The sequence below is a fragment of the Mirounga leonina genome, unplaced genomic scaffold, assembly GCF_011800145.1.
Source record: "Mirounga leonina isolate KUSES-001 unplaced genomic scaffold, KU_Mleo_1.0 Mir_154, whole genome shotgun sequence".
In the NCBI taxonomy this organism is placed as follows: Eukaryota; Metazoa; Chordata; class Mammalia; order Carnivora; family Phocidae; genus Mirounga; species Mirounga leonina.
The window spans coordinates 1,325,716-1,349,753 of record NW_023270389.1 but is presented as its reverse complement, the minus strand read 5'-3'; the positions used below and the strand labels follow the sequence as shown (position 1 = coordinate 1,349,753).

General features: G+C 45.9%; 1 protein-coding gene across 4 annotated transcripts in view; it reads left to right on the top strand.

Moving 5' to 3' along the window:
* The window catches only part of ASH1L (ASH1 like histone lysine methyltransferase), a 192,825-nt gene extending 168,787 nt beyond the window's left edge, over nucleotides 1–24,038 (top strand). For all 4 annotated transcript variants that reach the window (XM_035009770.1, XM_035009771.1, XM_035009772.1 and 1 more), the window contains 16 exons: nucleotides 3,495–3,603; nucleotides 4,018–4,182; nucleotides 4,335–4,429; nucleotides 6,831–6,988; nucleotides 8,169–8,321; nucleotides 11,562–11,616; nucleotides 11,699–11,831; nucleotides 14,094–14,342; nucleotides 15,126–15,212; nucleotides 16,076–16,166; nucleotides 16,896–17,034; nucleotides 17,142–17,314; nucleotides 18,403–18,569; nucleotides 19,836–19,876; nucleotides 20,973–21,274; nucleotides 21,629–24,038. In XM_035009770.1, the coding sequence (XP_034865661.1) occupies nucleotides 3,495–3,603; nucleotides 4,018–4,182; nucleotides 4,335–4,429; nucleotides 6,831–6,988; nucleotides 8,169–8,321; nucleotides 11,562–11,616; nucleotides 11,699–11,831; nucleotides 14,094–14,342; nucleotides 15,126–15,212; nucleotides 16,076–16,166; nucleotides 16,896–17,034; nucleotides 17,142–17,314; nucleotides 18,403–18,569; nucleotides 19,836–19,876; nucleotides 20,973–21,274; nucleotides 21,629–21,720 (2,209 nt within the window). In that variant the 3' untranslated portion in view covers nucleotides 21,721–24,038. The remainder of the gene's footprint in view (nucleotides 1–3,494; nucleotides 3,604–4,017; nucleotides 4,183–4,334; nucleotides 4,430–6,830; nucleotides 6,989–8,168; nucleotides 8,322–11,561; nucleotides 11,617–11,698; nucleotides 11,832–14,093; nucleotides 14,343–15,125; nucleotides 15,213–16,075; nucleotides 16,167–16,895; nucleotides 17,035–17,141; nucleotides 17,315–18,402; nucleotides 18,570–19,835; nucleotides 19,877–20,972; nucleotides 21,275–21,628) is intronic.

The window sequence follows — 24,038 nt, the reverse complement described above, 5'->3', positions numbered from 1 at the left end:
AATCATGTATCATCTCAATAGGGGTAATAGAAAATAGAAAAAGCATTTGATAAAATTCAACAGTATAGGGACACCCTTGATCTCGGGGTTGAACTTTTTTTTGTTTTTTCAGATTTTATTATCTGTTAGAGCAAGCATGTGAGCAGGGGGAAGGGCAGAAGGAGAGGGACAGGCAGACTCCCTGCTGAGCACGGAGCCCAACATGGGGCTCAAACCCACCCATAAACAGCACTGACTAAAGGAAATGAGCTGATAAAATTAAAAATTTCATCAAAAGATAATACTATGAGAGTTAAAAAGCTAAGCCATACGCTGGGGAGAAGGTATTTACAATGTTTATCTGACAAAGAATTTCTTTATAAATACAGAATCTACAAATAAATAAGAAAGTCCAATTTTTAAAATAGTTCAAAGAATAGGCACATCAAAAAAGAATATAAATGTATTCAAAAAAAGGGGGCCCGGGTGGCTCAGTTAATGACTTCAGCTCAGGTCATGATATCAGGATCCTAGGATCGAGCCCCATGTCTGGCTCTGCGCTCAGCAGGGATCCTGCTTTTCCCTCTCCCTTTTCCTCTACCGCTCATGCTCCCTCTCTCTCTTTCAAATAAATACAATCCTTTTTTTTTTTAAGTAGTCAATAAACATAAAATACGTGCCTAATATCTTTAGCCATCCGAGAGAAATATTAAACTGTGTTCGAAAACTACTACATACTCCCCCAAAATGGCTACAATCAAAGAATGACAATTCAAAGTGTTGCCAAGCATGTAGTATGACATGAAGGCTCTTAGATGCTGGTGGAAATGTAAATTGGTGTATAACCACTTTAAAAAAAAAACGTTTGCCAGCACCTATCAAAGCTAAACATATCCAGGAGCTCCGTAACCACACTCCCAAGTATGTCCCCAACAGAAGTGAGTGTTCATGTTCAAAAGGCATGTGCAAGAATAGCCACAGAAATTTTTTTGTAACAGCTAAAAAACTACAAGCAATCCAAATACTTAACAAAACAGGTATCTAAATTGTGCTGTATTCATACAATGGGATGCTACACAGCAGAGTAAAAATGTATCACAGCTACAGTGTAACACTGAGTGGAAGAACCAAGCATATGATTGTACCTCCTACCGTGTATTATTCTGTATGATTCCATTTATATGAAGTTCCAAAGAGGCAGAACTAAGCTGTGGTGATAGAGATTAGAATTGTGGCCCACCCTGTGTGTAAAGGGTACTAACTGGGAGAGAAGGGTTTCTGGGCAGTTACACAGGTGTAAAGATGCATAAAATTCAGCAAGCTATACCTCTAGGATTTGCGTATTCTCCGTGTAAGAGTCCCCCAGGGGCACCTGGATAGCTCATTTGGTTGTGTCCGACTTGATTTTGGCTCAGGTCGTGATCTCAGGGTTGTGGGATCGAGCCCTGTATCAGGCTCTGCGCTGGGCATGGAGTCCGCTTAAGATTCTCTATCCCAGGACACCTGGGTGGCTCAGATGGTTAAGCGTCTGCCTTCGGCTCAGGTCATGATCCCAGGGTCCTGGGATCAAGCCCCACATCGGGCTCCCTGCTCGGCGGGAAGCCTGCTCTCCCTCTCCCACTCCCCTCCTGCTTATGTTCCTGCTCTATCTCTGTCAAATAAATAAGTAAAATCTTAAAAAAAGATTCTCTATCCCTCCCCTCCCTTCCTCTCCTCTTCTTCCTTCCACCTCCCACCCTCTCCCTCTCTCTCTCTCTCCCCCTCTCTAAAAATAAATAAGAATCCCCCCAAATTTTTTTAGGTTAATTTATTTTATTTAGTAATCTGTACACCCAACATGGGACTTGAACTTAGCAACCTCGAGATCAGGTGTCACATGCTCTTCCAACTAAGGCAGCCAGGCGTCCCACAAATCCCCCCCAATTTTTTTTTTTTAAGATTTTATTTATTTATTTGAGAGAGAACGAGAGACAGAGAGCATGAGAGGGAGGAGGGTCAGAGGGAGAAGCAGACCCCCCGCCGAGCAGGGAGCCCGATGCGGGACTCGATCCCGGGACTCCAGGATCATGACCTGAGCCAAAGGCAGTCGCTTAACCCCCAGATTTTTAAAACAGTACAGTATATAATCAAATTTTAAATGTTAGGCTGTAGACCAAGGGTCCTTAAACTTTTGGAGTGTGCCAATAAAAATTTACAAAGACATGGTGGGAGTTTGCTAGAGTTTGCCAACCGCTAGCATAGACTAAAACTGATTTCTAAATTTGGGGGGGAATAAAACCTGAATATATTAGAGAAATTTACATTTGATAAGGATAGGAGCCAAGCTAAACCTTGATGTGTCTGACATTGGCAGGGAGACTGGAATGAAGCAAGAGAAGAAAAGCTATGGCATCAAACAGCCTGGATTTGAATCCCCTGGTTTTGAATGCAGCTTACTTGCTATGTGACTGTGAACAAACTGTCTAAGCCACAAATACTTACTATGTAAAGTAGGAATCCAAATACCATCTCACTGGGTGGTTCTGAGGGGTAATGAGCTAACCCGTTATCAGTATGACATGGTGGTTAAGATTTTAAAGCCAGACTGCCTTGATTTGATACTCAGTTCGATTCCCTCAGTTATTAGCTGTGTGACTTTGGGTAAGTTACTTAACCTCTCTGTGCCTCCGCTTCCTCATTTAGAAAATGGGCTATAATGCTACCTAATAATAGTGCCTTTGGGGGGCACCTGGGTGGTTCAGTCAGTTAAGCCTCTAACTCTTGATCTCAGCTCAGGTCTTGATTTCAGGACTGTGAATTCAAGCCCCGTGTTGGGATCCACGCTGGGCGTGGAGCCTACTTAAAAAAAAGTGCCTTTTTTATGCTGTTGTTGGGAGGATTAAATAAGATAGTACAACAAAATGTTATAATTAATGTAACAATCAATAAATGATAGCTGTGGTTATTACATAAAGCATCTAGAATAGTATGAATAAATTATTAATAAGTTACATAAAATAGAACCAAAGAGAGAGATTCATATAATAAGGAGACTCACGCCATGTTTTAGAGGGACTTTGAATACCAGGCAAGAAAAGTTAAGACCTATTCCAACTGACAACATAGAGCATGTTTTCCAGAAAGCTGACTGAGGACTTAGTCTGGCAGTTTACACAAGCTGGACAGAATAGAAGAGAGATACTGAAACTGAAGAGACTGGCCAGGAAACCCCAAGTAGTTGGACACAGAAACAAAGGCAAATTGAAAGCAGCGTACCATTTCAGGCAAGGTATTAAGAATCTCTGCCTTCAGGGCGCCGGGGTGGCTCAGACGGTTACGCGGCTGCCTTCGGCTCAGGTCATGATGCCAGGCTCCCAGGGTTGAGCCCCACATTGGGCTTCCTGCTCGGCGGGGAGCCTGCTTGTCCCTTTCCCTTTGCCGCTCCACCTGTTTGTGCTCTCTCGCTCTCTATCAAATAAAATCTTTAAAAAAAAAAAAAAAAGAATCTCTGCCTTTAACCCTGCCCTTCTCTGTAGGTCTGTCAATGGAGTCTACCGGATTGGACTGTATGCTCTTAAAGACATGCCAGCTGGTACTGAACTCACTTACGATTACAACTTCCATTCCTTTAATGTGGAAAAACAGGTAGGCATAATCGGTTCGAGAGGGAGGTTGGGACTTTGTCACGGCGCCATACACGCCGCAGGCCTTCTGTAAATGTTCTGGTCTGCAGCCGCTGAGAAGTGCATTGGAGAAGGCGGTTTTCCCCCCACTTACCTGGGGTGCCAGCTCTGCCTCGTGGTCTCAGCACTCCGTAGAAAGAGGCTGCTTTGTTGAGTCTGGTCTTCAGTCCGTTCTTAACTTGCCTAGGGAAGAAGTTTTCCCAAAATGTAATCTTTCCTTTCCACGGAAACACGTTTATTTTACTCTCAGTTATTTTCCTCTGTGTAAAAATTTCTTGACTCAAACTTACTATTGGGTGTACAGAAGCTCAGGCATTCTGTTTGAACTTGTAACTGAGACTGCAGGCCAAAAGCAAGATTGTCTTTCCTTTCAAAGCAACTGTGTAAGTGTGGCTTTGAGAAATGTCGAGGAATCATCGGGGGCAAGAGTCAGCGCGTGAATGGACTTACCAGCAGCAAAAGCAGCCAGCCTGTGGCTACACATAAAAAGTCTGGACGGTCAAAAGAGAAGAGAAAGTCTAAGCACAAGCTGAAGAAAAGGGTGAATAATGATCTCATTCCTGGCTTTCCCTGCACAGCTGCCTATGGGCAGTTACAGAGAGAAGGGTGACACCAGGGGGTGGTCCCAATGTTCTTCAAGGGGGTTTCTGATTGACCCTTTCTTTCCTGCAATCCGATCCATGTGTTTTTCAGAGAGGCCACCTCTCCGAAGAACCCAGTGAAAACATCAACACTCCAACAAGATTGACCCCCCAAATACAAATGAAGCCGATGTCTAATCGAGAGAGGTAAAGAGGTTTTCTTGCCTTTGTGTGATTTGCTTGTCACTTTAGAAATTACTAAACATCCGTATGGTTGAGTCATTTCTTTTGTGCAGGAGGTCTTTAGCCAAGAATCGGGATAGATAAATTTGGATTTGGGGGGGAATACATCTTTATTTTCCCCAATTTCTAACTGAAATTTAGCATTTCCTTCAAATGTGATAATAGGCAAAAAGTGTGTGTGTGTGTGCGCTTACATGTGTGTAGTATTTGCAGTTTCCATGACTTCTTCACCGATGTTCACATTTTATATCCTGTTACAGTGTTACAAATATCTCAAAATGCCATTTATGTGATTTCCACCTTGAAATTACTGTAGTTGTTAAACCTACCACTAGCCGCTACATCTTGTCATGTGTTAAAAAATTAATGTTTATTTCTATATCACAATTTCAGGGTTTTTTTAATATTCTGAAAACTGAATTTCAGGATATTTGGTTTCCTTTTAACCCTGTATATTAAAAATTTAAATTTTTAATTAATCTAAAATTTTTTAAAAAGTTACTTTAAAACTTTGTTCAGAGAAGGGTGACATGGGCTTCACCAGACTGCCAGAGGAATCCATGGCACAGAAAAGGTCAAGATCCCCTGCTCTGTTGATACATTAATAGAGCAGTAGAAAGGATCTTTAGTGATCATTTTTGCTTCTCCCTATATAGATTCAGGTAAGATTCGTCCATGTCAGAAGTAAGCGAAGTAAATATGTATGTCCTACGTTTCAGATCGTCTTAGGACATCTTCTACATCTTCCCTGACCATATGCTCCAGTATCTTAGAAGGTTCATCAGCATTTATAACTTTACTGTGATTTTTTACCCCTTTTATACCGTATCACTTGAGTCATAGAAATTTTAAACTTCAGGGAAGCAGAGATGATCTAGTCAAGTGGTTTTCTGCTTTGGCTGCATATTTGCCTAGGGAGTTTTTAAAACCTCCTGCTGCCCAGGCCACACCTCAGATCACTTAAACCAGAATTTTCAGGGTGGAACCCAGGCATCAGTAGTTTATAAGGCTCCCCAGATGATTTCAGTGTGACCAGATCAAGAACTTTAAAATTGGACGAGTTTTAAATTACTGAGGCCCACAGTTTGAGACTTACCCAGTTTAGATGTGCACTAGGGTGGGGGTCAAATTATGGAATCATCAAATTGTGTAGAGTCCTTGAAGACACACATAACTTACCTATAAGCTTGGAGGTCTATGTGGGGGTGCTACACCCAACATTGTTTGCCCAGGGCATATCTATCTCAAATGTCTTTGCCTTTATCTGTCAGTCTAGTTCTCCTTGTTACAGCTAATCCTGAACCCATGCTTCATCTTGCCAGCTTCATTTAGAATTTGTATATATACTCAATAAATCTCTGCCTTCAAGTCAGGCTGTTTTGGTTGCCAGAATTTTTGCAGCTTTTTTTTTTTTTTTTAAAGATTTTATTTATTTATTTGAGAGAGAGAGAATGAGAGGGAGGAGGGTCAGAGGGAGAAGCAGACTCCCTGCCGAGCAGGGAGCCCGATGCGGGACTCGATCCCGGGACTCCAGGATCATGACCTGAGCCGAAGGCAGTCGCTTAACCAACTGAGCCACCTAGGCGCCCGAATTTTTGCAGCTTTTAAGTGCTATTTGCCAGATATTTATAAATAATAGAGGGGAATGTTTTATGTTATATGGAGGGAAAAAAAAGATGCAAAACTGAATTATGTTTTCCCATATATAATTATCTTATAGCTTAATTAACTGATAATTATTCATTTATATCATCGTAACAATGGTTTTGGGGTGCCTGGCTGGCTCAGTCAGTAGAACGTGCGACTCTTGATCTCTGGGTTGTAAGTTCAAGCCCCACATTGTGTGTAGAGATTACTTAAAATTTTTAGCAGGCGCCTGGATGATGGCTCAGTCAGTTAAGCGTCTGCCTTCGGCTCGGGTCATGATCTCAGGGTCCTGGGATTGAGCCCCACATCGGGCTCCCTGCTCAGCGGAGAGTCTGCTTCTCCCTCTCCCCCTGCTTGTGTTCCCTCTCTCGCTGTCTCTCTGTCAAATAAATAGATAAAATCCTTTAAAAAAATCTTTTAAAAAAAAGAATTTAACTTTTGAAAAATGGTTTACAGGGGGTGCCTGGGTGGCTCAGTCGGTTAAGCATCTGCCTTCAGCTCAGGTCATGATCCCAGGGTCCTGGGATCAAGCCCCACAGTGGTCTCCCTGCTCAGCGGGGAGCCTGCTTCTCCCTCTCTCTCTGCTGCTCCGCCTGCTTGTGCTCGCTGTCTGTCAAATAAATAAAATCTTTAAAAAAAAAAAAAGTTTACATAGGATGGACATGTAATAAATGCTTATCAAATTAATGAATTAAGGAACTTCCTTCCTTCCTTACAGGAACTTTGTGTTAAAGCATCATGTATTCTTGGTCCGAAACTGGGAGAAGATTCGGCAGAAACAAGAGGAAGTAAAGCACACCAGTGATAATCTCCACTCAGCATCATTATACACCCGCTGGAATGGCATCTGCCGAGATGACGGGAACATCAAGTCTGGTATGGCCTGGAAATGAAACGCTCCTGTTAATTCCATAATATTGTCTCAGAGTGATTATTTTAGTTGCTTTCATTCTATTCAATGATTCGTTTTAGTCTGGATCAAAAAAGCTAAGATCCCAGTGTACAATCATCAGTCAGCAATCACCTGTCCATCCCAGCTGCTCCAGTTCCTAGTCTGTGCTCTAGGGATTAGGAAGAATCCCCTTCACCAGCTTCCCAAACACCACCTACAGCCTGAGAGTGTCCAGACATGCGATCGGTAGAGGGTCCCCTGCATCCCTTCCTACCTGGAAAATAACTTGCTTATGGGTAAATCGTGACGCTGCGTGCAGGAAAAAATGACAGCAGTGTAAATTTGAAGACTTCTTCCCCCCACATTCAGATGAGCACTATACACACAGACCTTCGGATTTCTATTCTCCAAGCTTCTTGAGTGAATAACATAACAGCGCTCCTGAGTTCAGATCTTTTGTCCACTGGCCTGTCCATACTTCCTTTCTAACTGCAAATAGGGTGTTCAAAAGCTCATGCTCCTCTTTGAGTCTTTCCTTCTTCCCCCCAAAAAGCAGAAGTGTTGTGTGTGGTGTATGAGGGAATCTGCTGTGTGCAAACTTGATCGATGTAGAAATTTGCCTTCTGTCCTGTCAGTGACTTGACTGGCGTGAGGTCTCTGAACTTACGTCCCAAATAGGGCCAATCTCCTGGTAATAACAACAAGTACTTCCTGAGTCTTTATTATAGGTCAGGGCCTGAGCTCAATACATGAAAAGCATTCCCTCATTTAACCTGCACGGTTACCTGCTAAAGGAAGCACCACCACTGTTCCCCCTTTTGCAGTCAAGAAGCTGAGACAGAGTATAAGCAACTGGCCCGAGATCGCAGAGCTAGGAAGTAGTGAAGCCAGAATTCAAACACAGACTCTTCTTGGGACGCAGGCTGGCAGCCGCTGTATCGCACAACATTTGGTCAGAGATTAGGCGCCTCTAACGTGCAGCTTCAGTCTCTGGTAAACCCAGTGTTTCCTGACATTTCTTTAAGGAGGAGAGAAAGAACTGCACGATCACTAATCTGCTGAATCACTTCAAGGAAAATAGAGCAAATGGCAAGAGTCCATGGGGGAGGAGAGGCCACACAGTGCTCTCTTTTCCCAGAACTGATTTCCACTGTATCTTTGCAGACGTCTTCATGACCCAGTTCTCCGCCCTGCAGACGGCGCGGTCAGTTCGAACAAGACGGCTGGCAGCAGCAGAGGAAAACATTGAGGTGGCACGTGCAGCCCGCCTCGCCCAAATCTTCAAAGAGATCTGTGATGGCATCATCTCCTACAAAGGTGGCCACACTCACCCCAAAGGCTTTCTCCTCAGCTTTCTGTAAAAATCCTGCCACTCACCCTCACCCGAGACACCCAAGACTGAGAACGACGGATGGTTCAGGGCGAGGGGTTTAGGAGGTTTACTTCGTCCTTCCTTTTGTCAGAGTGTAGAATTCATAGGACTGGTTTCAGTCTTCGGGGAGTGTGGACAGAATCTAAATCCCTTGATCTTCTATGTCAATCTTTGGTATTTGTTGGAATTTTACCATAGTTAAGTACTATATTTAGAAATCACATTTTTTAGCTATAGGATACAAAGAACAGGTCTCGGTCTTGGATGTAATTTTCCTGAATGAGGCAGTGAATTTGCAATTTAAGGAAAAGGGTGTTAATGAACATACGATTTCTTAACCTTTTTTTTTTTTTTAAGTAATCTCTACACCCTGTGTGGGGCTCGAACTTACAACCCTGAGATCAAGGGTCACGTGCCCCACTGACTGAGCTTTTAAAGCATTTTCATGCAGACACCTTTATCACCACTCTTTCCTCTTACAAGACATCTTTAGAGTATGTGTTGTGGGTGATGGTGGGGAAGGAGAGTTTTTAATTTGGGGTAGGTAGTGTAATGTATGTGACTTTTTCTGACCAGGAAATTTGGAGATGTTTAAAATGAGAGATTTTTACAAATAATTGCAGCCTTTTGCCCTCAGGTTTGGCCTATCTCTCCCTCCCTCTCCCTAGATTCTGAGTAATTTGGTTTCCCTTCCCTTTTCTTTCTCTGTCTACTTTTTATCTCTGTACTTTAGTGGCTCTTTGCAGTTTTGTTAACCTAAGGATATAGAGAAGAAAGGGGGAACTAGCCTGTCCTAACATGTAAAGTTTTGTGGCACCTGATCTCTTTCCATCCTGAAAAAGTCACGCTCCCCATTGCCACCCAGGCCCATCTGATACAATGTGAACCTGCAGCCGGTATGTCTACATGTCCCTACATTCTGGGCATGAAATAACAGGCTTTTTCTCTCACCTAGAAAGTAAGGTAGCCTGTGAAGGTTCCTCAAAAAATTAAAGATGGAAGGTTATGATCCCAGGGTCCTGGGATCAATTTCTGCATCGGGCTCCTTGCTCATCAAGGAGCCTGCTTCTCCCTCTGCCTGCCGCTCCCCCTGTTTGTGCTTGCTCTCTCTCTCTCTCTCTCTATCCTCTGACAAATAAATAAAATCTTTAAAGAAAAAAAAAAATAAAGATGGAGGGACACCTGGGTGACTCAGTCGGTTGAGCATCTGACTCTTGGTTTCTGCTCAGGTCATGATGTTTTGATCTCTGGGTTGTGAGATTGAGCCCCGAGTCAGGCTACACGTTCAGCAAAGAGTCTGCTTGGGATTCTCTCTCTCCCTCTCCCTCTGTCTCTCCCTGCCCTGCCTCCACCACCCCCCCATACTCCCTTCACTCTCTCTCTCTCAAATAAATAAGTCTTTTTTATATTTTTAAGATTTGGTTAATTTATTTGACAGAGAGAGCATGAGCAGAGGGAGGGGCAGGCTTCCCGCGGAACAGGGAGCCCGATGTGGGGCTCGATCCCAGGACCCTGGGATCATGACCTGAGCCGAAGGCAGACGCTTAACCGACTGAGCCACCCAGGAGCCCCAACTTTATTTTTTTTTTAAGATTTTATTTATTTATTTATTTAACAGAGAGAAAAAGGTAGCGAGAGCAGGAGCACAAGCAGGGGGAGTGGGAGAGGGAGAAGCAGGCTTCCCACCGAGCAGGGAGCCCGATGCGGGGCTCGATCCCAGCACCCTGGGATCATGACCTGAGCCAAAGGCAGACGCTTAACCAACTGAGCCACTCAGGCACCCCAATAAATAAATCTTTTAAGAAAAAAGAAAAGAAAAGACAGGAATACAAAAAAATTAAAAATAAATAGGTAGAAGTACTGTATGACCCAGTAATCACACTACTGGGTATTACCCAAAGAAAATGAAAGTATTAATTCAAAAAGATACATGCACCCCGGTGTTTTTTGCAGCATTATTTAGAATAGCCAAGATACGGAAGCAGCCCACGTGTCCATTCATAAATGAATAGGTGGTATGTACATGCAATGGAATATTACTTGGCCATGAAAAAGAAGGAAATCTTGGCGTTTCTAACATGGATGGACCTACAGGGCGTTATGCTTAGTGAAATAAGTCAGACAAATACCGTGTGATTTCACTTGTATGTGGAATCTAAAAAGCAAAATGAGCAAAAAGATTCTTAAATACAGAGAACAAACTGGTGGTTGCTGGAGGGGATGGGTGAAATAGATAAAGGGGATTAAGAGGTACAGACTTGCAGTCACAAAGCAAGCCACAGAGATGAAGAGTACAGCATAGGGAGTGTAGTCCATAATACTGTGATAACTGTGTGTGGTGACAGACGGTGACTGCACTTATCATGGTGAGCATGGAATAATATACAGAATTGTCAGATCACAGTGTTGTGCACCTGAAATTAATATAACATTGTATGTTAACTATACTTAAATAAAAAATTAGAATGTTTTTAAAGATTTATTTATTTATTTATTTGAGAGAGCTCACGAGCGGGGGGATGAGCAGAGGGAGAGAGAGAATCTTAAGCAGACTCTGCACTGAGCGCGGAGCCCACACAAGGCTCGATCTCACAACCTTGAAATCTTGACCCGAGCTGAAATTAAGAGTCAGAGGCTTAATCGACTGAGCCACCCAGGAGCCCCATAAAATTGAATTTTTTAAATGAAAGTAGGTAAGGTAGCAAGTAGCCCCACAGCCTGAATTGTTTTCATAATATAAAGTAACTGTGTTATAAGAAAATGGATTCCAGAAAATATTTACAGTACTAAGTTATTCATTATCTGGAGTTTAATTGAATCCAAACCAATAGAATAATATTAACTGTGGTCCATTAATAAGAACTAGAAGGTACTATTTGGATAAGACATTCTTTGCTTTCGTAAAACTTGTAGAGCAGGGAATTGTCCTCAGCAGCCTCGCCGCTTCAGTAATTTCCCATCTGTCGCTATTCATATTCTGGGTCATCCTGAAAGTATCTTCCCTGCCTCTGAGTACCCACATTTCTGAAAAGTCCTGTACATTTCATGGTCGGGCCTCAAAAAAGCTTAGATTTTTTTTTCCCCCTAACTTCTAATTTGGGGGCTTCTACATTTTCAGTGAGGAGTTAGTACTTGCCTCTCTTGTATCATCACATAGTCCTTCTAAACCTTGTTTTCTTTTGCAGATTCTTCCCGACAAGCTCTGGCAGCACCCCTTCTGAACCTCCCCCCAAAGAAAAAGTAAGTTCACAAATGTGGGAATCCTGTGAATTTTCAGTCAGTGCCAAGTGTGCCCGATTGACAGCCTGGCTTTCTGCTCCAGGAATGCTGATTACTACGAGAAGATCTCCGAGCCCCTGGACCTGGCCACCATAGAGAGGCAGATCCTCACTGGCCATTACAAGACCGTGGAGGCCTTTGATGCTGACATGCTCAAGGTGTTTCGGAATGCCGAGGTACTTACACCGCCTTCAAACACGGATTTAAGAAGTTTGTTTTGAGGGGGAGCTGGGCAGGGGACGGACTAGACGGGGGGTTGGCTAGACAGATGGGACGTGGGCTAGGCGGGGGTGGACATTAAGGAGCGCCCTTGTCGTGTTGAGCACTGGGTGACATACATAAGTGATGAATCATGAATTCTCCTGAAACCAATATTACACTATAGGTTAACTAGAATTTAAATAAAAACTTTAAAAAAGGACACCTGGATGGTTCAGTTCATTCAGCGTCTGCCTTTGGCTCAGGTCATGATCCCAGGGTCCTGGGATCGAGCCCCGCGTTGGGCTCTCTGCTCTGCGGAACGCCTGCTTCTCCCTCTCCCACCACCACCCTCCCCCCGCACCCCGCTTGTGTTTCCTCTCTCGCTGTGTCTCTCTCTGTCAAATAAATAAATAAAATCTTTAAAAAAAAGAAAAAAGATTGTATTCATTTATTTGAGAGAGAGAGCACAAGCAGGGGGAGAGGCAGAGGGAGAGGGAGAAGCAGGCTCCCTGCTGAGCAGAGAGCCTGATACGGGACTCAATCCCAGGACCCTGGGATCATGACCTGATCTGAAGGCAGATGCTTAACCGACTGAGCCACCCAGGTGCCCTAAAAGGCAACAGTTTTTATTGAGCACCCTTTGTGTAAGGATTAGGTGTACTAAATATTGTAGAATCTTATATAATAAAGTTACTGATATGACTAGAATGAAAGGTTAAATTATACTACCTAAAAAGAAATTTTTGTAAAAACCTAATATAGGGGATGCCTGGGGACTCAGTTCAGCATCCGGCTCTTGGTTTCAGCTCAGGTCGTGATCTCAGGGTCATGAGTCCCACATTGGGGCCACGCGCATGCGCACACCCACACTCTCCCACTCACTCACTCTCTAGTTGAATGGATAAATCTTGGGGGAAAACAACCTAATTTAGTATTGAACCTTTGTATTTACAAAATACATTTTACCATACTTAAGTCATATCTGTAGTTTCTTTCCTCAAGACAATAAATACATGTGAAATACACAGAATTATGTATAGTAAGTAGAAATAAATCTGAAGGATGGAATTGAGGGGGGTTAGGTTAGTGGGCGGTAGATTAGGTGAAGCTCATTGATGAGAAGGTGACCTTGAACTGATTTTTTTTTAAAGATTTTTTATTTTTTGACAGAGAGAGGCACAGCGAGAGAGGGAACACAAGCAGGGGGAGTGGGAGAGGGAGAAGCAGGCTTCCCACGGAGCAGGGAGCCCGATGCGGGGCCTGATTCCAGGACCCTGGGATCATGACCTGAGCCGAAGGCAGACGCCTAACGACTGAGCCACCCAGGTGCCCCGACCTTGAACTGATTTAAAGGAGAAGATTGAATATTGTATGGTACATAGAAAAGAGGAAGTTTTGGGGCGCCTGGGCGGCTCAGATGGTTAAGCATCTGCCTTCAGCTTGAGTCATGATCCCGGGGTCCTGGGATTGAGCTCCACATCGGGCTCCTGGCTCAGCAGGGAGCCTGCTTCTCCCTCTCCCTCTGCCTCTCCCCCTGCTCATGCTCTCTCTATCTCTGTGTCTCAAATGAATAAGTAAAATCTTAAAAAAGAGGAAGTTTTCCAGTGATTTTGAAATACCTTGGAGAGGAATATGAAGGACAAAAGGGGCTATAAGATAAAGGAAGGTGAGGACAGAAACGAGAGAAAAACAAGTAGGAGAAGAATTAGATCAGTCCTGAATTAAAACATGTTTTTTACTGAAACCCAGCTTCCATATCCCAAGCTTTAGCTCTGTCCCCAGCATCTGCCAGACAGAGTAAGTGCAGATGTCCCACACACCACACAGGAGTGAGAGTGACTCCTGTTCCGTGCTCACTGGGTGTCTGAGCTGAGGACAGTAAGGCCTGTGGCTAAGTTGAATGACAGCAGCAGAGCAAATGGGACACCCATCATACAGATTCTAATTTTTATTCATGTTAGTTGATATTTGCTGGTATTGAAAATCTGTTAACCAAAACGGGAGAACAATGAAAATCCTCCTGCCTCCTCCTGTGTGTGGGTGTGGGTGTGGGTGTGGGTGGGTGGGTGGGTGTGTGTTTGAAGTAAGCTCTACCCCCACCATGGGGCTCAAACTCACCACCCTGAGATCAAGAGTCATGGCTCCATCGACTGAGCCGGCCAGGCGCCCCTCTTCAGGTATATTTTTAAGCCACATTGAGAAGACCAAACAGGATTTCTTTTTCCTGGTTTCTTCAGAAGTACTATGGGCGTAAATCCCCAATTGGGAGAGATGTTTGCCGCCTACGGAAGACCTACTACAATGCCAGGCACGAGGCATCAGCTCAGATTGATGAGATTGTGGGAGAGACAGCAAGTGAGGCCGACAGCAGCGAGACGTCAGTCTCCGAGAAGGAGAACGTGCACGAGAAGGACGACGATGTGATCCGCTGTGTCTGCGGCCTGCACAAGGATGAAGGCCTCATGATCCAGTGCGACAAGTGCATGGTGAGGCCCGCGCGGGGCACAGGCCTGCTCCTCAGGGGCATGGCGGCCACCTTTGACAAGGCCTCCAGGCTTGGCTTGCGGGTTTAGGAACTTTAGCTCTCACCCCTCACTGTGCGCCAGATGGCCTTTCTCTTGTTTCATACCTCTGGCATGTTCCCCTCTCGTTTCTTTCCCACCTGTCTTTCTCCCTGCCCACTTCCCCGCTGCACGCACCTCACGGCATCTGGAGCGAGAAGCACGTTCCTGTGCAGGACCGGGCTTTACACCAGAGCGGCGTCGCGGTGCTGCATCCCATAGCATTGATGCGGGCCCAGCACGCCGGCCGAGCTCCTGGGGCAGGAGTGTCTGAACCTGCTGCCTCACTGAACGGGAAGTGGAGCCGAGAGGGGCGGGGCAGCCGGGGCGGTCAGGAGGCTGGAATTAGGCAACAGCCCGGAGAAGCATGGTGTCACTGAGGCCTCCCCACGGCCTGGTCGCTGGCGTGTGCCACCTCATAAGCACCGTGTGGCGCTGTGTTCGTTCATCCTCCCGTTCTCTGTCCAGCTCGTTTCCTTTCCCACATGAATGTAGTGTGGACCAGTCAGTGTACCTGCGTTCAGACAGGCTCTTCTTTTCCCCCTATTTTAAGCCACCTGTCTCTATAATTTCTCACTCACCCACTTATCCCTTAGTTCCTGTTTGACTTTGCCCTGTCCTACTGCTAAGTTTTTGTTGTTCTTAGCCCCCAGCACTTCCCTCGGTAAGTCTGAGTCCCCCCTCCCAGCTGCACTCTTCTCCCCGCAGGTGTGGCAGCACTGTGACTGTCTGGGCGTGAACTCAGACGTGGAGCACTACCTTTGTGAGCAGTGTGACCCAAGGCCTGTGGACAGAGTAAGCTGCCCTCTGGTGATACTGGGATCTACAAGTAGGAGATGTAGCACATGGTCTCTTATCTGCCCTGCTCCTGGTGCACTGGATTTCCTTTGATAAGTCACTCAGCCTCTCTGGGCCTTAGTTTCTTACACTTTACACTAGGGTAATAATTCTGCCCTTTCGTTTCTCAAGTGTGTGGTCAAAGGGGAAGTAAAATACTTAGAAACCTGTGGAAGGAATGCTACTATATAAACACTGTCCACTATCCACGAAAGAAGTACTTGTGAAGTCCAGAACTTGAGTATACAGGTTAGTCTTAGGCTCACTTTCCAGGAGAGACAGTGGGTTGGGTAACTTGCCCAAGTTACTAAATGGGTTTTTGTCCTGGTTCTGCTGTGTTTATACGTGTGATCTCGAGCAGGTCTTCTCTATAAAGGAAAGTGTTTACGCAGTATTTCTTAACAGCAGTGTTGTCATTTTGAGTGGACATTTCTGTGCTCTGAGGGATGTGCTGCGGAATGTCTGGCATCCCTGGGCCTCGGGCACTAAATGCTAGTGCTTCCCTGAGTCCTTGTGACAGTCACTGTCCCCCTCACACATTTTCATGCTCCCCAGGGGGTGCAAGAGCAGCCATATGATTAGTGCTTCATACAGTTAGTTTGGGGTACTTGGCCTATCAGTTTTATTTTCTGCCTTCACTTTCCCAACTCAACTCCAGCTGCTTTCATTTTTGTGTACATGTGTGTTGTGTTGAAATGACTAAACAGTAAGTCTTAAATTGGTTGCGAATTCTAGGTTTGAGTTCTTTTCCTCTTGAATGGAGCTCAGTAGGCGGGCGTAGTAGTCCCAGTCCTTATCTGTTGGCTTTCCATTCTTACCAGGAGGTACCCATGATTCCTCGGCCCCACTATGCCCAGCCTGGCTGTGTCTACTTCATCTGTTTGCTCCGAGATGACTTACTGCTTCGTCAAGGTGTGTACACAGGAGCTGACCCTCCCTTTCTGAGTGGTGGGAGTGTCTGCTCTCTGCATAATAGTTATTGTCACCACATGACCTTACATAGCAGTTGAATATGGTTGACCCATGGACAATGCAGGCTTTAGGGGCACCAACACCCCCCCCCCGCACAGTCAAAAATCCACATACAACTTTTGACTCCCCAAAAACTTACCTACTAATAGCCTACTGTTGACCAAGCCTTACTGGTAACATAAATAGTCGATTAACACATATTTTGTATGTTACATGTATTGATATATTGCATGCTTACAATGGAGTAAGCTAGAGAAAAGAAAATGTTAAGAAAATCACAAGGTTTTTTACATTACATCTACAATACTGTACTGTATTCATTAAAAAAAAAAAAAAAAATCTGTGTATATTTCGACCCGTGCAGCTCAAACCCATGTAGTTCAAGGGTTGACAGTATAGGTTTCTGTGTCCTTGGACTTTATACATTTTCCCCTCCACCAAATAAAACTAATTTGGAGAGACCGGGATGTCATAAAGCTAATTTTAGGACTGAGAAGGAGATGGAAGACCTCCCTCATGCCATTCTCATAGTCCAGAACTGATGACCATCACTGTTAGACTGTCAGTGGTAGCTCTGTATCTGTTGTTTGTTTTAGACCTTGGATCGGACCAGTGGACATCTCACAGAGTTCACGCAGGCATCATTTAACTTGTCCTGTGCCTTCCTAGGCGACTGCGTGTACCTGATGCGGGATAGCCGGCGCACGCCTGACGGCCACCCAGTCCGCCAGTCCTACCGACTGTTGTCGCACATTAACCGAGACAAACTGGACATCTTCCGCATTGAGAAGCTTTGGAAGAATGAAAAGTACGTGTTGAGGTCTTCTCTCTTCTTCCAGCTCTGCCCTTCCAGCACAGAGCTGAATATTGCCTAGGATCTTGCCAGTCGACTAAACCTCTCCCGTTCTTCCTTAGAGAGGAACGGTTTGCCTTTGGTCACCACTATTTCCGCCCGCACGAGACCCACCACTCTCCGTCCCGCCGCTTCTATCACAACGAGCTGTTTCGGGTGCCACTCTACGAGATCATTCCCTTGGAGGCTGTGGTGGGGACCTGCTGTGTCCTGGACCTTTATACGTATTGTAAAGGTAAGTGACCTGAGCTGCTAAAGAAATGACCTCCTGTCCCCTGTTCCTTCATCTGCAATTGCCACTCCATTCTTACTGTCTCCCAAGCTAGCTATGAAGCTTCAAAAACCTGTATTTTTTCTTTCTTTTAGCTAGCGCTTGGTACTCAATAAACGTTTTTTTGTTTCTTTTTCTTTTTTAATTTTTTTCTTGATACTCAATAAATGTTAATCCCCCCCCCCATTTTTTTGGTTGTTTTTTTGTTGTTGTTGTTTTAATTAGCATTTCTTAGTACTGTGTATTCGGCATTTGTCACAAGGCATGTTCTTCCACCCATTCCAGAATCCCAAAGGCCATCAACAACTCTGGACATTAAACAAACCCAAAAAGCACACTAGCTTTTTGAGCTCCATGGTTAACAGTGTAGGCTGTGGAGTCAGATAATCTATTTTCAAATTCCAGCCCCACCACTTTTTACCTGTGTCCTTGGGCAAGCTATGTAATCTACTGGCATTAGGGATTAGTACCTATTATAGTGTTTTGTAAAGATTAAATGAAGTATTCTGCAAAGCGCGTGGCCCAGTTTGGGCTCACAGTGAAAGCTTAGTATGCCTAGTTGTCACCATTAGCGAGCTCGCCTGCCTCGCCTTCTCTGTCATAGCAAATGGTTCAGAAGAATATGTACTCCATTTAAGCATTGGCTGCTTGGGGCTCCATGATTCTGGGGACTTCATCTCCCAGTTATAAAGTGCTTATTTCCAAATGTGCTCCCCTCATTCATCCTTTCCTCTCTCCTAATGTCGCCACACTCTGTGTTCCCTCACAGATTCCTGCAGCACTTGGGTGAGCTGCCTGTCTGGTTCCTTCCCAGCCAGTGACCTGCCCTTACACTCTGAGATACACACACACACCTTTCTCCTTTTCCAGCGCTGCAGTCTGGGGACTCTCCTTTCTTCTGCAATCACCAGATGCCTCTCAGAATCGCTACAGTGTCCCCTCTTCAGGGTCCCACTGCCGTCCCAGTGGTGTGGGCTCATCTCTGGGCAGCTTGAGCTCGAGGTGAAGCAGGGGAAGGCAGGAGAGTTCTTTAACAGTATTTGAACTCCTAGGGAGACCCAAAGGAGTGAAGGAGCAAGATGTGTACATCTGTGACTATCGGCTTGACAAGTCCGCACACTTGTTCTACAAGATCCACCGGAACCGCTATCCTGTCTGCACCAAACCCTACGCCTTTGACCACTTCCCCAAGAAGCTCACTCCCAAAAGAGATTTCTCAGTAAGTTTCCTTCCACTTACTGTCATGTCAGCGCAATATAGTTCATGCATGGAATTCCTAGGGTAGGAACCTCCAGGCTCTCTGCTGCTTCATCCTGTTAGTCCATCCCAAACTCTAGGAATCTGTCTCTAGTTTGAATTTTTTTTTTTTTTTTTAAGTAGGCTCTGTGCCTAGCGTGGAACCTGACACGGGGCTTGAACTCACGACCCAGAGATCAAGACCTGAGCTGAGATCAAGAGTCAGACACCCAACTGACTGAGCCACCCAGGCACCCCTGTTTGGGATTTTTAAACAGCATGAATACATTGATTCTGCATTTCCTGGCATGGGCTGTTTCTCAACAAGTTGTTGATGTCCATGTTATAGTCAGGTTTTCTTCTTTTCTCTATTACCTCTTTACAGTCTTGGCCCTGGAGCTCTAGTGTAGTTTTTGGTTGTGTTTTCATATCCACAATTTTAAGAAGCAAGCAGAGAATAGCAAGAACCCTGAGAAAACTTTGGTGAAAATAATTCAGGGCTTTTTCCTTATATCTCTGCATTTAAAATGTAAGACACCATTGTTATATAAAATGTGAAAAGTATAGAGGCATTAAGAAGAGAAATTTGTATGTCATCCCACTACCCAGAAAATAATCACTGTTAACATTTTCATTTCTTGCCTTTGTTGTGCACTTTTTCTTTAAATTGTTGTGAACATACTCCTCCAGGTCTTTTGTTCCGTCATCAGTCCACAGAGGCTTTGGACATCCATCCATCCGTCCGTTTGCGCTAATCAAACTTTGGACTAAGCTCCTCATCTTTGACTAAGCTGCTTTCTGTGGGCTTGTCAAAAATTGTGGCCATCTTCCTGGAATGTTGAGAAACCATCTAACCAGAAAGCAAACTTTATATCCCTGTTTTTCCTATAATTGTTTTTGGATTTCTCTAAACAGTATTTATTTTATATTCTCTCTGCGCACCACCAAGCCCTGCCTCTCATCTAGACTTCTTTGGTCTTGCTTGCTTGGGCAACAGCTCACAGGTCAGCTTTAAAGCCCCAACTTGCACTACTTAACGTTAGGATGGGAGCCCGTCCCTCTTACGGGGGGCAGGCTTACAAGACACCAAAACCACCGTGGCCTTACAGACTGACAGAAGGACGGACCCTCTGCCCTTAAAACACAGCCACCCAGCCCGGAAGGGCTCTAGCCTGTGTTTTCCTCCCTGGCTCCCCAGCTCCTCTGAGCCGGCTTCTGCAGCACACTTACCACTTCCCTTTCTTTTCAGCCTCATTACGTCCCAGACAACTACAAGAGGAACGGAGGGCGGTGAGTGCCCTGGGGGACGTGAGGGGAGCCCTTATATAAGGGGTTGGACACCAACTTGAGTGGAGCAGGAGAACCAGCATCAAGGACTGGGGACTCGGTGACAGTGGCCTGTGGTGCTGGCAGTGACTCGGAAGCACTGGGTGTCAGGGGCACGGTCTGCTGATGGAGCTTTAGTCGGGGGCAGGGAGGGAGACTCAACAAGGAGTAGAAACAGAAGGACAAGAAGATTTGGAACAGAACTCTAGACAGGTTCAGAAAAGTCTCCCTTTTTAAGATTTCTGCAAGCTTTTCACATTACCCCAAGGTGTCTCAGTTCTTGGGACCGCTGCCGAGGACCTGCTGTCAAGTAGCTGTTCAGAGCAGAGCTTTCACTGAGCGTGGCGGGCACGTAGCTTTTACTTGTGCTGGTTTTGTATGTGAGAGTCTTGTTCTTGGAGAAGGAGCAGTGAAGGCTTTCCTTCCGTCTCCCTTTGGGGTGGGGGGCGGCGGGCCGCACTGATACTGGGGCTGGCGGGGAAGGCAGAGTCCTCAGTGATGCGCGTGAGGACAGAGTCGGGAAAGGCAGGCTCCATGCAGATTCTCAACTGTGGCTGGACTGCGGGCATCACAAGGTTGCATCATACTTCTCTGGCGGCTAGCCAGGCAGTTTTTTTGTTTTTTTTTTTAAAGATTTTATTTATTTATCTGAGAGAGAGAGAGAGAGAGAGCATGAGAGGGGGGAGGGTCAGAGGGAGAAGCAGGCTCCTTGCTGAGCAGGGAGCCCGATGCGGGACTCGATCCCGGGACTCCAGGATCATGACCTGAGCCGAAGGCAGTCGCTTAACCAACTGAGCCACCCACGCGCCCTAGCCAGGCAGTTTGACCAGCTCTGGGACAGTGTATGGATTCCTGAAAGAAGGAAAATTGAGTTTTATAATTAGAAAATAGATTTCAGAAAAAGGTAGTGATTTGTGCAAATAATAATACAGTGATAACCAGAGCCAAGGCTCCTAAGAGCTAGACTCAGGATCTCAATCCAGCCTGAGGTGCCATCCCTCCCCTCCCCTCCTGAGTGCCCTGAACGGCCTTAGTCAAAATGCCCACATCTCTCTGGCAGGTCATCCTGGAAGTCCGAGCGCCCAAAGCCACCCCTAAAAGACCTGGGCCAGGAGGATGATGCTCTGCCCCTGATTGAAGAGGTTCTGGCCAGCCAGGAGCAAGCCGCCGACGAGGTGCCCAGCCTGGAGGACCCAGAACGGGAGGGGGCCCTTGCTGAGGTCAGCGAGGGTGAAAAGAAGCGAGAGGAGAGGAGTCAGGAGTCCCAGCCTGCCTGTAGCCCTGAGGAGCGACGGCACAACCAGCGGGAACGACTCAACCAGATCTTACTCAGTCTCCTTGAAAAGATCCCTGGGAAAAATGGTAAAGAATCAGGCTCATGTCCGGGGTCTGAGATAAAGGGGAAATTAGTGAGGAAGGAATGAAAAAGAACCGCTTACCATTATTGGCCAGGATGGAAAGTGTTCTGTGAAAACGTCATAGTTCTTTGATGGGCCCTGCACATGGCTCCATCCCGGGAAGGGGGCTGCAGGCAGTGAGAGCCTCCCCCCACCCCACCCCACCCCGGAGAGCTTCTCTCCTGGGGCTGGAGGAAGGCCTGAGGTGCTTCGAGGTCAGAAAAGGAGTCAGTGGACTCCTGTGACCTCCTTAGAGCTCAAATCTGGAATGAGGAGTGGGAGGGTGGTGTTTGATGAGCCTCCTTGGTTCTGTTTTCAGCCATCGACGTGACCTACTTGCTGGAGGAAGGGTCAGGCAGGAAGCTGCGAAGGCGTACTTTGTTCATCCCAGAAAACAGCTTTCGGAAGTGACCGTCAAAGGAGAAGCTTGAGCATCTGCGATCAGTGGAGCTAACAGTCCTGCCTCTTGTCCTCTGAGTGTAGACAGGGGTGGGAAGGGTCCGTCCGGCAAGGGGAAGGGGCCATGTCGTTGACGTTAGGTACTTCATAAATCTTGGAGCTAGTGGAGAGGAGGGGAGTCTGTCTAAACAGTTCAGTTTAATTTGTTTTCCTCTCCACCGCTTCCCCCCCCCCCCAGGGTTCGTGATGGGAGGAGGACGGAGCACACGGCGGGGGGCGGGGGGGGGTGACCGGAGCCTTGTGGTACTTTACAGCACTCGCCCCTGCCCCCAGCTCGGGTCTTTCTGGGCCATGCTCCGGTCCCACAGGCACTGCTGCCAGGCTGCTTCCTCTACCAGGTGTCACTCCCAGTCCCTCAGGAGGATGTCCCCACCCCACCCCGCCTCTCCTCTGTGGGTTCCAAGAGCTAGCCCGGAGACCTCAAACAGAAACAGTAGCTGGGGCCTCTTTCCAGATAGATCCTTGACCAGGAAAGTTTCTCTCTCCTTTCTTGCCCAATCAGGTCAAAGTAAAACGTGAACTGACAAGTCCAAGCACTTGTGTCTGCCGCCCTTCTCCCTACCTCTCCTCCCCGGACTGTAATCCTGGAATAGGGAAGGCCCCCATGGGGTCAGAGGGCACAGGACGTTCGGTCGTGATTTTCGTTTGACCCTTCCTAACCCGCCAAACCTGTTTGTTTCTGAGGAGAAGGCCGGGCCCCCGCCCGCCCGGGTGCCGCCCCACTGTGGCTCGCGGGTCCGCTGTGTCGCTGTGTCGCACGAACGCAGCCGCCCTCCAAGCCGACGCAGCGCCCCCGGGAAGCCGACTCCCCCGCCACGAGTCACTGCACAGGCTGTTGAGCAGTGCTCGCCGGCCAGTGTTTGTCGTGAGTGTGCACCATCACTTGAAAACACTACTCTCGTTTTCCTCGTTGCTCGGTTTTCAGTGTCCACCTCCCAGAGACAGTGCGCGCCCCGCCCGTCCCGTCTCCTCCAGCCTGGTGGGGACAGCGGCAGCGGGCGGGACGTCAGGATGTCGCTCTCCTTCCCATTCTCTTGGCCAGAAGCTACCAGACGATACCGTCTCTTTAAAAATAAAATTTAAAAAGCTTTGCTTTGTTGTCTTCTCAGACACACATATGCATATGCGTTTTAGATGTTCTTTAAGAGAAAAGATGGTTTTCAAACGTGCCAAGTTGTGTGTGTGTGTGTGTGCGCGTCTGCTGCGCGGCCAGGAAGCAATAGAGCAGGAAACACATGGCGTCGCTTCCCGCTAAGCCCGGACCAACGCTGTCCTCACTGTACATTTCCCCGATGATGACGACGCTCTGACTTGTTTAGGTAGAAGCATTGACACCTTCCATTCCATTGAATCTTCTTTTCTTTTTCTCCTTTCTATGTCAATCTTAAGGGAAAAAAAACAAAACAGAACAAAAGAGACAGGGGACGCCAAAGATCCCCTTGAGCAGAGAAAAAGCAGAATAAATATTTTATTAAAGAAAAGAGAATTAAGAAAATAGTTTGGAGTATTTTCTTACTGTAGAGAAGCACTGTACATTACGACGAGACCTGGGTATCAGATACTCACGTGTGGAGCTGGGAACGTCGCATGTCCACGCCCATCTAAGTGGTTTCTTTTGGTTTTCATTGCAGGGAGCTGGGTGGGAGGGAGGTGGGGAATAGGGGCACTTTGGGGGTCTCCTTTTAGTCAAAAAGCAGGAAAATGACAAGAAAGAGATTAAAATTCAATATTTCCTTGAATAGTGTTAAACACTAAAATTTTAAAAAAGAAAAACGAAAAAAACTTTGTAAAATATGAGAACAGAAGCAAAAGACACTACGCTGTCATTTTATCTTTCTTTTGTTGAAAGACTAAAAACCGAAATGTTTTTTAGACAATCAAATGTTAGGTAAGTGCAAAAACTTGTTTTTTCTTACTGGTGTAGAAATTAATGCCTTTTTTTATTTTTCGGTTATTTTATAATAATGAAATAAAAAGAACCCCCTAGCTGCCAGGTGGGTTTTGGTGTTTGAAATGCGGGGCAAAGCACTACATCACTGCAAATAGATACAGAGTTAGTCTGCATGTCTGTAGGCTGTGTGATTGCGGAAAATATAAATGCTGCTAATATATTTCCTTTTTACAAAAGCATATCTAAATAGATGATTGTTTTGATGTTAATCTTTGTAAATTATGTATTACCAATTTTAACATTGGATGTAATTGCATAAAAAGCTTGCATCTCAATCCTTGAAAGTCTAGTATTAAATGGAAAAAACTTTTCCTAACAA